General features: G+C 35.2%; 1 protein-coding gene across 1 annotated transcript; it reads left to right on the top strand.

Annotated features, from left to right (window-relative positions):
* Positions 1–55: 55 nt before the first annotated feature.
* Positions 56–10155, top strand: LOC121418691 (zinc transporter ZIP9-like). The gene is made up of 7 exons (XM_041612693.1): positions 56–304; positions 1958–2060; positions 2546–2782; positions 4361–4435; positions 4947–5032; positions 7022–7156; positions 7588–10155. The coding sequence occupies exons 1-7, from the start codon at positions 197–199 to the stop codon at positions 7834–7836; spliced, it is 993 nt and encodes a 330-aa protein (XP_041468627.1). The 5' UTR covers positions 56–196; the 3' UTR covers positions 7837–10155.
* Positions 10156–16150: the final 5995 nt, after the last annotated feature.

Raw genomic sequence — 16150 nt, 5'->3', positions numbered from 1 at the left:
AGAATGATGCGATTCACCAAGGGGGTAAATACATGGTCTACTTTGTAGACTAATTTGGAGTGACAGGTATCGAGCTTGCTAGCTAGCCACGCACGCAAATAACACACAAGCAATATTGCATATATCGGTACATTGTTATGTGAAATGCTGCGCTGGAACAAGTAAATCAAGATCAAAACATTCTACGGTACTCAACATGGACGAAGATAAAGGAGAAACATGGGGTATTATACTACTTTCGCTTGCGATGTTGATCGGTTGTTACATTGCTGGATCAGTCCCTCTATCCATTACGATGTCGGAGGTGAGTAACAACTAACAGAAAGTGCCAAACTTCAAATTCATCTGCTTCAGGAAGCAACGACGGGCATGACGGGTGCGGGACTGGGTCGGTGGGTCTGGGGAGGGGACGGGCATGGACATGGTAATAGATGGGGCATGGGCACGGGCCAGCATGGGCATGGCCAGAGACATTTATGTGGTGTGGTATATCTATGTGCCAAGGAGAATAGCCCAAGGCCGATTGCACGAAAGGATCTTTCATTCATAAAAAAGTATGTGAAACGCATTTTCAATAAATTACCTGCAATTGTGCAAAGAACAAATATTTTGCCTGTACTACAGGCAAAATATTGGCTGTAGTCCCGGGCACTCATGATCATGCATGATGGGTATGTGCGATGGAGAGGACCCCCATTTTTTTTCACACACAAATTTTTGTTCGAAGGCATACCATTTATATTCTTATTGAGAAAAAGAACAAAGAAGGCCGCGTTCCAGAGCATAGCATTTTCTTATCGAGAACAAAGCTTCGCACATTTTTTGTCATGCCATTCTGGCCGTTTTGGTCCGCTTACCATCGTTTCTGTGCGAGCACACCCGACACCTGTGCCGCTGGGCTAGCTGCATGCACGTTAGACAGCTGGCAGCCGTCTGTTTCGAGGAGTTTTTTTTTACATTTTAAATTTTGAAAAAATTTCTCCTCGTACAAGTACAGACGGCTCGCGATCGTGCAGCCACCAAAGGGGGGTTGATAATTAAAAATCTCCCTGACGGGGCTCATCGATTTTATCTTTATTTCATAAAAGTATATAAAAAAAAACTGGACCAAAACAGATTATTTTGTTTTGGCCTGAAATTATGCATCAAAACAGGAAAACTAAACATTAAATGAAAAAAAACAGTGACTTACTTCAGCTGTCACGCAACTCCCACTTCCCTGGTTTATCCGAACTTAACACATATTAAAACATATGGTCATAAAGTCCCTGTAAAGATCGAGTTAGATCTTCGGTCTCTGTAATTGGTGAGTGGAGCCAACAGAGTTCATTGGAACAACCAACATAACAGAGACCAAAGCTTTTGGTCTACATGCAGGTATGCCCGTTCCATAGGGATGCATACGCACTCACAGCAGGCAACCCATTCCAAGGACCCCCGTTTTCACAAACATTCATAGTTCCGAAGCCCGTTCCGAGGACCCTCCTTTTTACAGTAAGCATGCTCTAGAGCCCGTTTTTTGTCTCGCCCGCGGCACATACCTATGTATATGTACCACATTTTTGGTCGAGTACCTCCCCTCCCCCCCCCGGATCTAAGTGTAACTTTGTCTTAAACAAAGATATGCGATATCTCATTGTATGAAAATTGATTGTTGTGTTAAACAAATTTAAAGCTAGCTTACAAATTTTGTTTATCATAAATTTCTGAAATATCCTGCACATACAGCGAATCATAAAAGATATGCTACACAATAGACGGTTCTTAGATGGAAAGACCCTTCCGTGCAATCGGCCCCTGGATGGGGATTGTAAATTCATGGTTCAACTATCTGATATTATTGATAAATAAAACTTATTATTGTTGTCACAATGGCAAAAAAAGTACAACTAAATTTTATTTATTTGTCTCGTGCTTGATGACTTGTAATGATTGTCTTTAAACCTTGTGCTTTCAGAGTAAAACAAGACTGACCACTGTAATTGGGGCAGGGCTGCTTGTCGGCACATCATTGGCTGTTATCATCCCAGAGGGAATACACTCACTCTTTGCAGATGCAGGTAATAACAAAATATTAAAAATTGGGCCATGTGTCATAAAACATGTAATCAATGACATTTACAGACTGCTATTTCATGCTATTGAAATATGATTTGATTAGCAAAAGAGCAAGTTAGTTTTGGTGTATCATTCTTGGTGACTTTTTACATTTTGAGAGTGCATTCAGGTGTCCTTCTATACAAACATGTAGGCCTATGTTACATAAGACATGTATACATGTATGTGCATGTATCCATTTGAGGTATTAACTTCAATTACAGTAACTAGATTGCTTTTGAAAAACATAATACCAATCATTGCAAGATCTAACCATTGGAAAAAGAAATTGATATTGCTTTAAATTATTGCATTTAAAAAACATTCCCATACTACAAATGATGAACATTAAGAATGGTTTTATACTCTGAATCATATTTATACCATTTCAAGTATGAAAATTAGATCTTTTTTGTGAAACATGAATGTTCTCCGTATCTTCTTACAGCTCCTCATAGTCACCACGACGAAGCAAGAGCAGTACTAGTCGGCCCAGAAAACAAAGCAGATGGAGCTCAAGAAGCCAATCACGAGGCAGTGGTTGATAACGCCCATACCCACGCCCACTCCTCTGTCGAAGACCTCCACTCATTGATTGGTATAGCATTGGTATTTGGTTTTGTTTTTATGCTGTTGGTGGATCAAATAGGAGGTGGCCATGGGCATTCACATTCACAGTTACCGGGTGAGTCTGTTATTTGCAATTGCCTTCTTTTACCCAGGAGAACTAGGTGGTTTTTTTTTAGAATGTTTCCTGAATTTTGATGAACTTCTGGGCTCCGTAACACGAAGGTTTGCGATGAATTGCAAATATGAAAGAACACTTCTGATTGGTTCCTGGTCAGTATTTTGTGCCAAATTCGTGTGTAAAATTGATCTTGATTGGTCAGTTCATTTAGCGATTGATCGCTAATCTTTGTGTTACGGAGCCGTGATGTATGTTTAGAAATAACAAACAGTAGCTGGACAATTACCAAAATATATTAAAGTATGTTTAATGTATAAGAGTCGCCACAGACATACTACTTTCAGCATAGACGTAACTTGAAAACTTTGTCACTAACTCACTACCCTCTACCTGCTCAGGCATAGTTTCAGTGGACATATGTAGCTCTTAAAACATTAAAATGTTGTAAATGACAGTGATTCTTGGGCTGGTATAAAATGTGGGAGAAAAGGCATCTCTTGAAATAGTTGAGTTACATGTAAATATTCATGTACAGGGGATAATTTCCCTGGTATTGCATTGCAATTCGCTCCATATTTTTCTATGACTGCTACACAAATTTTCCTTTGTGTAGCAATTTTTTTCTTTTTACATAGGACTTTACAGAGCATATTTGAAGGCTTCTCTTATAACAACCAAAAATGCTAATCTAATTTGAGAAGTCAAATTATTCTGATTTATGACCTGCAGCAACCCCCAAAATTTGTTGTAAATCTGATAAGAAGATTAATGGTGAAGCGACCTTGGTTGTAGGATAATTTCATGTACATGTAATAGTATTTGTTCAAGGTTTATCATTGGCTATTATCATTTATGTTAATGTCTTTGTAATAAATTCCTCCTAGAAATCTTATCAAATACCAGAACAGGGGTGATTATGAATTTTATGGCATTTATTTGAATGATATGATGATTCCCCTATCATTTACAATCATTAATGCTGATTAATATACTCAGCATTACAGTGGTGATGACTTGTAATCCTTCTTTAAAAATTTTCTATGTTTTCTTCAAGAGGACATCAATGATAGAGATGAGTTGAAATAAAAGTGCTAAGATATGTTTTTTTTAATTGGTGATAGGTTTTAGAAGATTTTTAAAGTATTTGTTCATTTTTCCATGCTTGAATGAATCTTAAACTCAATATTTGTATTATTCTACATTTAATCAAATAGTTATAAGGGATCAATTTTAAAAGGTTAAGCCTCTCCTAAATTTAAGTATTGTCACATGTGATTTGCTGATACCCCAAAAAGGATAGCTTGTTCAAACCTTATTGAAAAACAACCCTTGAAATTGATTTTGGGGAGCGTTTCATGAAAGGACTTGTCAGATGGTTTATCCGACAAGTCCTATTTTATCCATAGTAACAGTGCTCCTCAGCCAATCAATATCAAGGAAAGTTTTCAGATCCGACAACTTGTCGGACAAAAGTGTTGATGAAATGCTCTCCATCGGCTTGTAGGGATTGAGATATGTTGACATATCATAGAATACCAATATATATGATTCTTTAAAATTATTCTGTTTTTACAGGTGAACTGGAAACAACTAGTAGAACAGGAAGGAAGAGCATAACTGCTACACTAGGTCTTGTGGTACATGCCGCAGGTAAGGCTACGTCATTACTGTTTCCTTTAGCAATGTGGGCGTCACAGAGCTTGGCTGGAAATTTCTCAAGGGAATGTAGTGTAGGCTAGATAAAAATGAATTGTGTGCTGAACAGGATATAATCTCATGACCAGTGAAACATCTTGGAAGTGTTGCCAACATATTATCTTCATAAATAAAATACCTCTCCCAAAATAAATCAAAAAGGTGTATATAGGAATCCGATTCATTATTCATACACTTATTGATATTAACTGTACGTGCACCTCAGATAAATAGGTCACAAATTCAGTTGTGAAAGAGCTAGATTTTTTATACACCCATCCTAGACAGGACGTATTATGGCATCACGCTCGGTGTCCATCCGTATTATGTGCTTGCCATAGCGACACTCTTGTTTTTAATTGTAAATTAGCACTTGCGTAGTGCAGTAGTAATTTAACTTAAGTCTGCTTGAGAAAAGATATTAACATAATATAGTAACTCATTTTATGTTACGTTTTATTTTCAGCTGACGGTATTGCTATGGGGGCAGCTGCTAGTGGATCAAGGGCCGATGTTCAAATGATTGTATTTATAGCTATTATGTTACATAAGGTAAATTATCATTTTAATCAAAGACCCTTATTTGAGTACAGTACTTGGTTATTAATACTTAATACTTGAGTAAACTCAGGAGGACATTAACCTGGGTCTAGAAAAGACCATCTTATGAATTACTGGAGAACCATATAAATGACTATGAAAAACAAGACTAATTTAATCAATCAAATGAAAATCTGTTTATCTTTATTCCTTGTTTCCTCTACTGAATCAAAATAAAATCAATTTCTTGTTTTTCAAAACAAGGATAATTACAGGAAATATTTGCATTACCCTAGACCGATTCATAGTCTTGGACACATGCCATAGATTAAATTTGAGCTGAATAGTTTTACAATCTTCATTCTTATCTCAAATTTAGATATTTCTTGTGACCTTGACCCTCTCAATGACATATGCAAATTTTCATACAAAATGAATAGGGGAAAAATATATCAACGTACAGTTTGAATTCCAAATGCATACACACAGGGAATTATCAGCAAGGCGTCGAGTTGGTTCTGGTGATCTTGATGCTTTGACATGGAGTTGCAGCAAAATATTCCTTCAATTTTGCTTAAAACTTCAATTATCAATCATCACTCTAAATCAATTGACCTATAAGTACTGCTTGTATGACTTTTTGTGCAGATAGTTAAGTTTTACTGCTAGGTAAGGCAACCAACTCAATTAAAAAATGTTCCACCTGTTAAGCATTGTAGGGTTTGATAGAGCCTGACTATAGTCCATTCAATCCCATATCCTATTTTACATGACAATATGGGTATGGCATGTAGTGGAAAAGTTGAATCCTTGACAAAAGCAATAATACAGTGCGTCCCAGAAAAAACGAAACCGAGATTTAGCGATCATTCATCATTACTTAATCATAAATAAAATAGACAAATGACCTACCAATGTAAAGCTTAGAATCTCCTCTTTCATCTGATATTACTTAGATCATTTTTCATTCACGCATGAGTGAGCAAATACAATTTGAAGGAAGGATATCAAAAACTCATTTGGCGGGGGGGTATCTGGGTTTCAAAGAGAAAACCACATTTCTGAAAAGTTCAATATCTCCTCTTTAATTTGATACCTAAATTACAGAAAATGGTCAAGAAATAACAAAGTTCTGGTCATTTGAAATAAGGCTTGAATTTCAATAATTTCATAAAATGAAGAGGTTCTCCAGGCTGGCTTTCAAACTCACTCGACACTCCGTTTTATTGACGATCAGCCATGCATTAAATCTTTTGTTCACCTTGCGAAAGCTTCTGTAGGAAACCGGTGAAAACTCGTTTATCTCATGAAATTATGGAAATACAAGCCTTATTTCAAATGACCAGAACTTTTTTATTTCTTGACCATTTTCTGTAATTGAGGTACCAAATTAAAGAGCAGATATTGAACTTTTCAGAAATGTGGTTTTCTCTTTGAAACCCAGATACCCCCCCGCCAAATGAGTTTTTGGTATCCTTTCTTCAAATTGTTTTTGCTCACTCATGCGTGAATAAGAAATAACCTAAGTAATATCAGATGAAAGAGGAGATTCTAAGCTTTAAATTGTTAGGTCATTTGTCTATTCTATTTATGATTAAGTTATGATAAATGATCGCTAAATCTCGGTTTCGTTTATTCTGGGACGCACTGTATATGTACAGTAGTTATGTGGATTTTGACACTTCAAAAATACGATTTCTCTAGATGTCTCGTAATTGTCGATGAGATATGACCAGGTGTTATCTATTTCACTTTTGTTACCTTATTTCATTGAAAGTGGCTAACAATTATCATTACAGATATATTTTCTCCTGTATTTAGAATGGAAAGATGTTGTTTAAAGGAATTTGAACTTGCTTCATTTTAAAAGCAAAAGGCTGTAATACTTGTAGGGATTGGACAACATACATGTATTAAAGTCTACAGCGTTCGATTGATATTTCAAAATTAATATCTGTTGTAAATGTCAAATATACATGTATGATTTCCTTATTTTTACAGGCACCTGCTGCTTTTGGACTTGTCACATTCCTTTTACATGAAAACTATGAGAGGAATAGGATACGAAAACATCTTCTTATCTTCTCATTAGCAGCTCCAGTTATGGCTATATTCACATATTTTAGCCTAAGCCATGTGAGTATACAAACCTTTACACACAAATGTATCAATAATACGATTGACAAAAAAAAGTGTAATCAAATTCATCGAAATACTCTACTTCAGTAGAGTACTTCAACTTTATTCTAAAATTCTTTCTGAGTATTATTATCATCATATTACTAGCAATTATTGTCTATCCAAAATTACATGCAATTGTTCTTTTTACATACTGGTTTTGATAAATACTACTGCCATTGTTGCTATTTGTTTGTGCTATTGCATGATTTTTTTTTGTTATGACAGTCAGGGTGGTACTGAAGTCTGATTACTGTTATGTTTTGTTAGTTGATCAGTTATAGTAATCATTGTGATATACTTGTACTTTATTTAATATGTCTTGCTTCCATTCATTCAGTTGGAAGATCATAATTTTCTTTTATCTTCTCATCTTTTATGACTGACAGGCCAGTAAAGAGGCGTTATTATCCGTCAATGCAACAGGCCTATCCATGCTGTTCTCAGCAGGAACTTTCCTCTACGTAGCAACAGTACATGTATTACCCGAGATAGCAGCACCTCGACCATCCACCACCCCAGCCACGGACCCGGAGGGGGCGGTAGACGTCAGGCAAGGCTTCACATGTGGGGAATTAACAGCACTTGTACTCGGATGCCTAGCTCCCCTTGTTTTAGCCATGGGACATCATCACTAGCTAGTTCAACTGGGATTATTATTTTTATATTATTCTTTAATATTATTTTTTAAATAGCTTCTTTTAAGTTGAGAGGGGGTAGAGCAGTGATTTACAATCATCATATGTTCAATCTAATAAAAAAAAGATGTAAGCAAGCTTTTCAAGATTGCTTTTGCTTACATCCTTTTCATACAGGTTTTTTCCCCAGACCAAATTCTCTCAAATGCCGGTTGTTAGGGGACATAGCTCTGTTTTACGAGTGTCATAAGTTCACTATGTTGACATGTCTGAATAGGATTATTTCCAAGACCATGCATTTCATGAGCATGTCATTGACTCTATTTTAATGATTTTCAAAAGTACAAGCTAATTTTACTATAATTTTTGTGCAGTTCTTGGGCTTGAGATCACCAACATCAAACTTGAAATCGCTCTAGCCCTGATCCCGTGGGATTGGTGAATGAGAAAATTACATGCAGATTGTCAACACAAGCCATAATGGTTTAAAACACACTTTGCATTGAATATGGACAAAAATTTATTTGTTAGAGCAATCTAGGGGTTGACATGCATGTATAGATAATCAGGCAGTGTCATAACGTTAGGTCCGAAGTTGCCAAAATGGCCTTAAAAAAGTGCACAACACTTGAAAATAAATAAAAAGTCAGAAAATTGTGGGGAGTAGCATATTTGCAAATTTGTTAGGAGGGGTCAGTTGACCCAATTCGTAAACTAAGGGTTAAAGCTGAGAATATCCTCTTTCAGTAGGGATATTTCTGGCAATATTTTGTGGGTTTTGCCATGTCTGGTCACGAATTAAGCATTCTGTCGGTCAGTGACTCCAAGACGTTCTGATCTGTTCATGTGTAATAGTAATGTTTGTTTTATCCCTCCAAACCTATGTCTGGTCAGAAAATTTGGAGGTTGATATTTCAAATGTGAATAGTATCCAAATAAGCATTCTCTAGGTCAGTGACCGTGGGAGTTTCTGGTTGAGGGAGGATGGCGGTGGAGGGAAGGAGATAGTGATCTCTGTGAGTGCGAGGTGAATCTGGCCACCTCTGTAAAGGATTGCGCCAGTTTCAAAACCTGTATAACCGATAGTAATGTGCAATATACATGTACTTTACTTTTATTTAGCTTTATAAAATAACAATGTTATTTCCTTGAATACCTTGGGCAAATTGTCTGGGGGGGGGGGTAATTGCTTATTTCATGTAATCATGATGAAATTGATATAATTTTGACTACAGTATTTTGTTTGCTCTTGATTTGAAATCATATTTCAGCTCAACTATCATTGAATCAGTCACATTCTAACTTTGGTTAATGTTATTGGCAAATTACGATGTATAATTTATTTGAAATATAATTACTTGAAATGTAATATAGTATTTTTTAATTAATTGTATGACTCAAACCCTTGAAATAGGACATGTATCAGCAGTATTAATCTTTGTTTCTTTGGTGATAAATGCTATGATTGTTAATTTTTTTCCTTTTTATATTACTTCTTCATATAGTCAGGGGAGTGAGAGACCAGCATTTTTGTTTTCAGCTTATTTCAGCTTTTTATGTACTTTGCACACAAAGCGTAGGCTTCACAATTTCAGCTATTTTTATTTGTTGCTACTCACACCCCTGTATAGTTAGCTTTTTTTGTTGAAAAAAATGCAATCTTTTCAAGTTACTGTATCAGAATTATGGAAAGAAGGTATTAAATCCTGATTGGAATCATCCGCAGATCTATACCAAAGCGAATATATTACTTTTTTTGTGAGATGACGTTTCTGTGAGATTAATCAGGTATTATACCAAATGGGGATTGCTTAGTCTCTGTATCAGGGAGAAAATGAATATTTTTTTCTGGGGATACTTTTTGAGCTCAATAGCTCAATTTTGCTACACTGTATTACAGTTTGCATTAAACCCTATAGGAATTTCAGAGGCTTTTTCATTATTTCCAGGGCTTTTAGGGCATTGTGGGGGCGCAAATTTGCCCGGAACCTTGTGTGTAATTGATTCCTGTTGCATACTCAGCACTGGAAACATGGCTAGAATTCATAAAGGTGGGGTGAATCTGTGGATAGATACCATGGTTTACATACAAATCACAAATATTTCACACATCATTAGCTCAAACATTGAGGAAGATTCTAATGAGGCACTGATGAATCCAGGGGGGGGGGGGGATGACACATTCGGCCCGTGCCACCCTTTTGCCTTTTGAGAGGCATAATCTAAATTTGTAATATAAAATATGGCATTCAAACACAAGTCAAACACCCCTCCCCCATTTCAAAAGAACCTTTTTTGTTTTTTCTGTTTGCCAAAATTTCTGTGGATGAAATGACCTTAAATTTTGGATGAAAACTTTTTTTTGCTTGTCAAATTTTCCTCAGGGAAAATTACCCCTCCCCCTTTAAAAAAAAATCCTGGATCCGCCCCTGCAATTAGGAAGGCATGCTTTTGGCATAAATCACTAAATATGCGTCCATTATTCATTGATATGTTACATTACTGAGCCCACTATTTATGTAAATTAATTGACATAAACTATGGGCTCACCATTACCAATAATTAAAGGAGAATCCAACCTAAATAAGAACTTGTGTTTAGAGGAAAAAAGAAAAATCAGACAAGTTGAAAGTGAAAGTTTGAACAATAGCAGACAAAAGTTAAGAAAGTTATGAATTTTTAAAAGTTGTAAATATTGGTAATCACTAGACCCATGGGACTTCAAAATGGCCGCATACGTGATGTGATAGTGATGTAAGGCAAGGACTACTCTTCCATCTACTCCAGTACATAAAATAGCTAAAATGTGTTCTTTTTTTTCAAGTTTTACTTCAAATGATATTTTTCTTTCAGGGGGATAAAACAATATCCTACTGGGTTAATATTTAGATTGCTGCCCAAGGGAATGGGTACTAAAGGGGAACACCATAAATCCCTGATAATTAAGTACATGGCCTGTGAGAAAGTTATCCTTGCTCCTTGTCATTATTTACTTACCCAGTTGCCAATTTGAAATCTACATAGTCTTAGGGGTCTCAATTTTAAAGCAGCCATAACTTTCTAATTGATTTATTTCAAACTTTCACCACTACGTTTTATTTAATTTTCTCCTTTTCAACGCACTTTATGACCAAGGCTGGGCTCCCCTTTAAGCACCCAATGACAGATGCATGTATAATTCATGTATGGAATCTGCACAAACCATGGTTTCTGACAAAGGATTCACAAACGCAATTTGCGAATTCAGGTCATTAGAAGTAGAATAACCATTCACATATTTACTATGTCTGTACTTGTAATTACTATATCAAATGTATATATGAGCTGTATAAATATCTAGAAAATGTAAAATACTCACTATTATATAACAAAGTGAATAAGTAATTGTAATAAATCTGTTTACAGTAAAAAACCAAATCTTATTTCTTAAAATGTAGATTCTTTGCTTCCTATGTGTATTTGAATCCTATTTTGTGCTGAACAAGCCTCAAATTTGATTAATTTTTCAAGGGAATGCATCGTTCTGGGCGAGATTGCCGAAGTGTACCACCTATTTATACAAAAAATTAAAATAAATCCTTCAATGATTGGACATCTATGTTTTTGAGATACATCTTGTTTTTGATATAAATTACGAAGAAAATCAGGTTCATTTTCATTATAATCAATATGAGAAAAAAAAACATGGAGAGTGAGCGGATGGGGGAAGGGTGAATAACAATTAGAATGTAAAATTGTTGCTAAATTGTTATGTAAAATACCCATGTGATCAACATTGAAAGGATTGACGGCCCCATTCAGTTTTGAGTCGTTTATCCTATAGAATACAGGTGTGTGACATCACACCCATCTATTATCACTATGGTTCTAAACAGTTTCAAATTATTGTCACAAACTGCAATTATTACCAATTCCCCAGTGATAATCAAGGAGTTGTAAATGGATGGAGTGGAGTAATGAGTGGTGTACAGATGGGGGGGGGAGGGGGTTCTTGTCCCCCTTACATACTTTTCATGACCAATATTTTTTTTAAAGAGAAAAGGAAAGAAATATGAGATTATATTATTTTCTGAATATTAAGTCAAAATCTATCACAAAATTAAAATTTGGTAATCAAAATGTTGAAATTTTTGCTAGCATGCTCGCTACTCTTTCAGTAGATTTTACACGATACACCATACCTAGCCCCCTTCAAAATTTTGGGATCATTACCCCACTGGGAGTAATTGAAGCCTTATTAGGTTTGAATCATGTCTGATGGCATCAGCAGACACTGTGTCATCTTTAAAGGGGAATCCAGCCTTGGCCATAAAATGTTGTGTTGGGAAGAAGAAAAATAAATTAAACAGAATGGCGAAAGTTTGAAAGAAATCGGACAAGCGATAAGAAAGTTATAGCTGATTTAAAATTGAGATCACTAATAGTATGTAGATTTCAAATTGGCAACTGGGTAAGTAAATTATGACAAGGGGCAAGGACAACTTTCCCATAGGCCATGTACTTTATTATCAGGGATTTGTGGTTTTCTCCTAAGTACCTATCCCCCTGGGGCAGTAATCTAAATATAATCCTGGTAGTATATTGTTTTATGTCCTCATGAAAGAAAAATATAATTTGAAATAAAACTTTTGGGAAAAATGGTATTTTAGCCATAATATGTATTGGAGTACATGGAAGAGTAGTCCTTGCCTTACATCACTATGACATCCCATATGCGGCCAATTTGAAGTCTCCATGGGTATAGTGATTACCAATATTTACAACTTTTAAAAATTCATAACTTTCTTGTTGTTTGTCCAATATTGTTCAAACTTTCACCTTTTAACTTGTCTGATTTTTCTTTTTCTTATAAAAACAAGTCTTTATTTGGGTTGGATTCCCCTTTAAGATGGTTTGACTATTAAACTGGGGCTGAGGCCAAGGCCTACTTGACACATACATGTCATAAGGGGTATGGTATGCCTTTGATATTATGGTTCATCAGGGTCTGGTATAGGATTCATACATAATTCTTACCTGTCATTGGGCATGAGTGGTGAAAGAAAATGTACAATATTTCCTGAAATACAACTAAAATTTACTTGAATGTTACAAATTCAAATTCAATGTCTGTATGGTAATTTTGAATAAATTTCAACTAAATCAACATTTCTTGAAGTGCTTCAAAATAATTTACAGAACACGATTACAAGTTTCATTCACTTACCAATGGTTGGAGTTTGACATTCTTGAAAAACATGCCTATTTATACTAGTCTTCCACTCTTGGATCAGAAACTAAATAAGGAATAATTGCTTATTAGAATAAGACAAATTATCTTCTAAACTCAAGGCAAAGCCAACTGTCATCTCCTCATGGTGTTCAAGTTGAGGTGTGTCAACTCTTCTTACACTATCACTCGACTCAATGTACAGAACCCAAATAAGGTGCATTGCTATGCATTCCTATTCAAAAATACAAAGCTAGGCCAAGACCATTGTTTCCAGAACAGCTGAATAACTCCCTACCATCAATGGTACATCAAACTCAAGCATTCACACCAGACAGAAAGCATTTTAACTTGACAATTGTGATGTAAATAGGAAAAAAATCACTTCCATTTTTAGTCCCTGACCAATTTTTTATTGTTTTGTTAGTAATATGACAAGGATTGCCAATAAAGAGAAGAAAATGTCACTGCATTTTCCATGGAGGGGGGGGGGTGGGCAGTGGGAAGAAAAAAAAACAGATCACTGAGAAGATGATCATACTTGCAAAGGACAGATTGAATGAAGTTTATTTCTGTGATCACCTGGAGGGGGGGGGCACTCAATATGTAATGCATAGTGGGTATGTGCCATGGAGGGGACCCCCATTTTTACACTCAAATTTCCGTTCCAAGGCATAGCATTTTTGTCTTATTGAGAAAAAGAACAAAGAAAGCTGCCCAAAGCATAGCATTTTCTTATCGAGAAAAAAGAAAGAAATCCGCTCCAGAGCTTTGCATATTTTTCGTTACGCCGTTTCCGTTGCATTGATCTGCTACAATGAGCTGCAATTCTGGTGAAAAGCGGCGCCGCAGAGCACTGTCTGACCATCGCGGCCGTGCTAGCTGTATCATACACGCATACCCGTTCCATATAGGGATGCATATGCACTCACACGCTGGCGATCCGTTCCAAGGACCCCGTTTTCACAGACATTTGTAGTTCCGAAGCCCGTTCCGAGGACCCTCCTCTTTACATTAAGCACGCTCCAAGGCCCCCGTTTTTTGTCTTGCCCGCGGCACACCCCCACCACTTTTTTGGTCGAGTGCCCCCCCCCCTTCAGCATATCTCAATCAAAATGGTTGAAATCCCATTGGCTTAGAAGATCCCATTGGTTTTTATGGCCATACATACATATATTTTTAAGAATAGGAATGACAGAATGAATTGTACCTAAAAAAAATCTACACCATATTGCATAGACAAATAATACTTTTGATGTGTGACCATGTAGGTTAGATTTTCAAAGATAATCCACTTACGATACTCTGTACAAGAAAGATACCCAAAGCAATATGACCACAAGGTAATTTATTCGTAACATATACAGTTTTTAATACATATCAATATCATACAAATATATACAAGGTGATCTTTGTTCATGTGCAAAATATAGATATTGACCATGATGATCCCAGAGATCTGAAAAACAAAATTTTCATATTGTTCACAAGAAAAACACATCACTTTGAACAAAATATAATAATATATTTATAAAAGTAGCATATATTAAGGCATTAGTAGTATTTTTTATGGAATCTTCATTAGGATGCAATAGACTGGAGGAAACAAATTACAAGGACGGATTGCACTTATATACATAAATACATACTGATCAATTACTGGATAAGATCCTTATATTATGATTTTCCTTCCTCAATGGTGAAAAATAAATCTACACGGAATTACAAACAACAAAGTGACTACATTTAAACACCACATCTTACATCTTATATCCAAACACCAACTTGAGGGATATTTTTGTTATTATTTAACAAGTACTCCATAAGGACAAAAGAAAGCAATAGGAGAGACACAAAGAGTATAACTAAGCATTATTTCACAAAATAAGTTTTCCAAACTTCCTGTAGTATAAAAAAATAGATTAAGAATGAAATATTTTTCTGCCAAACATCTGCTTATATATTTTTGTTCCTACAATGCAATAGCTGCAAATTATTTTAGAATTGATTTGAATATTTTAACATCAGCTGTCATGGAATAAGATATATATTTTCTCAGCATGCAACAATTCATTAATGATACAATCTTTATTATCATACCCATTCTACGTTTAACATCATATTTTAGCAGTCAACAATTGGCAAACCACAAGTATTTTGTTTCTTTGACTAGATCTATGTTTCTTTAGAGCAAGCATAAATCTCACACAACAACAATGCCTGCATAATGCTAGACTATCATTGTTAATAATATTTACATAATGCAAGTATTATTAACAATGATAGTCTTAAAGACTAATAGTTGCTACAGGTTTTTATCCAAAATACCCTACCTTTAATAAAAAGTAAAACTACCTTTCAAACACAATAAATATAACATAACAAACCAAATAAGGATGGATTACCATAAAACACAATGAAAATTCCATGAATGCACCTATTTCTTAGAGATATATTCAACAGATATCTCTCCAGTCAAGGCATCAAATATAGATGGAATCATTTTAAATTCATGATTAGAAGGCACATTTTGTATCAAGAGGATAGTGGAAATACTACTGATGATTCAATCAAAGTCTTATAAAATGATATTGTATTTTAAATTCATCATTAATATTCATAATTGATTACATTACTTTACGATTTTCAACCAATCCTATAAATGATTTTGGTACATATATAATGGAATGTATGGCTCTTCGATGCATAGGTTCACCTCATGTAAATATTCATACTTTAACATGGCTAATTTGCCACCCTCAGCCTGGCAAAACAAATGCACAATTTCACACAAAATATTAAAGATGACTGTATTCATCACACAATTGTCATATTAGGCAAAGTGCATGAAAATGTCTATTGTGCGAAATATTCAATTTTTGTTACAATTTCTTTATTCAATTATCAAATTTTTTTTTACAAGATGCATCCTATCATCCAACAATTATGGAACAAAATACAATTTTCTCATGACATTTATGAATCTCCATCATAAATGCTAAAATACCTATGGACAATATAGATGTACAAACAAATTGTGTCTGATGCCATGTGTTATATGGTTCTTAAGTTTATCAATTATTTAGTTAATCTTAAATAAATATT

The sequence above is a fragment of the Lytechinus variegatus genome, chromosome 7 (genome assembly GCF_018143015.1).
Source record: "Lytechinus variegatus isolate NC3 chromosome 7, Lvar_3.0, whole genome shotgun sequence".
NCBI lineage: Eukaryota > Metazoa > Echinodermata > Echinoidea > Temnopleuroida > Toxopneustidae > Lytechinus > Lytechinus variegatus.
Note: the sequence above shows the minus strand (reverse complement) of the source record. Positions and strands in the feature narration are given on the sequence as shown.

Excerpts from the sequence above, each read along its gene's own strand:
- LOC121418691 (XM_041612693.1), top strand. The coding sequence starts at position 197 with ATGGACGAAGATAAAGGAGAAACATGGGGTATTATACTACTTTCGCTT. Across the intron at positions 2,061-2,545 it reads CTCACTCTTTGCAGATGCAG|CTCCTCATAGTCACCACGAC; the intron begins GTAATAACAAAA and ends ATCTTCTTACAG. Across the intron at positions 7,157-7,587 it reads CATATTTTAGCCTAAGCCAT|GCCAGTAAAGAGGCGTTATT; the intron begins GTGAGTATACAA and ends TATGACTGACAG.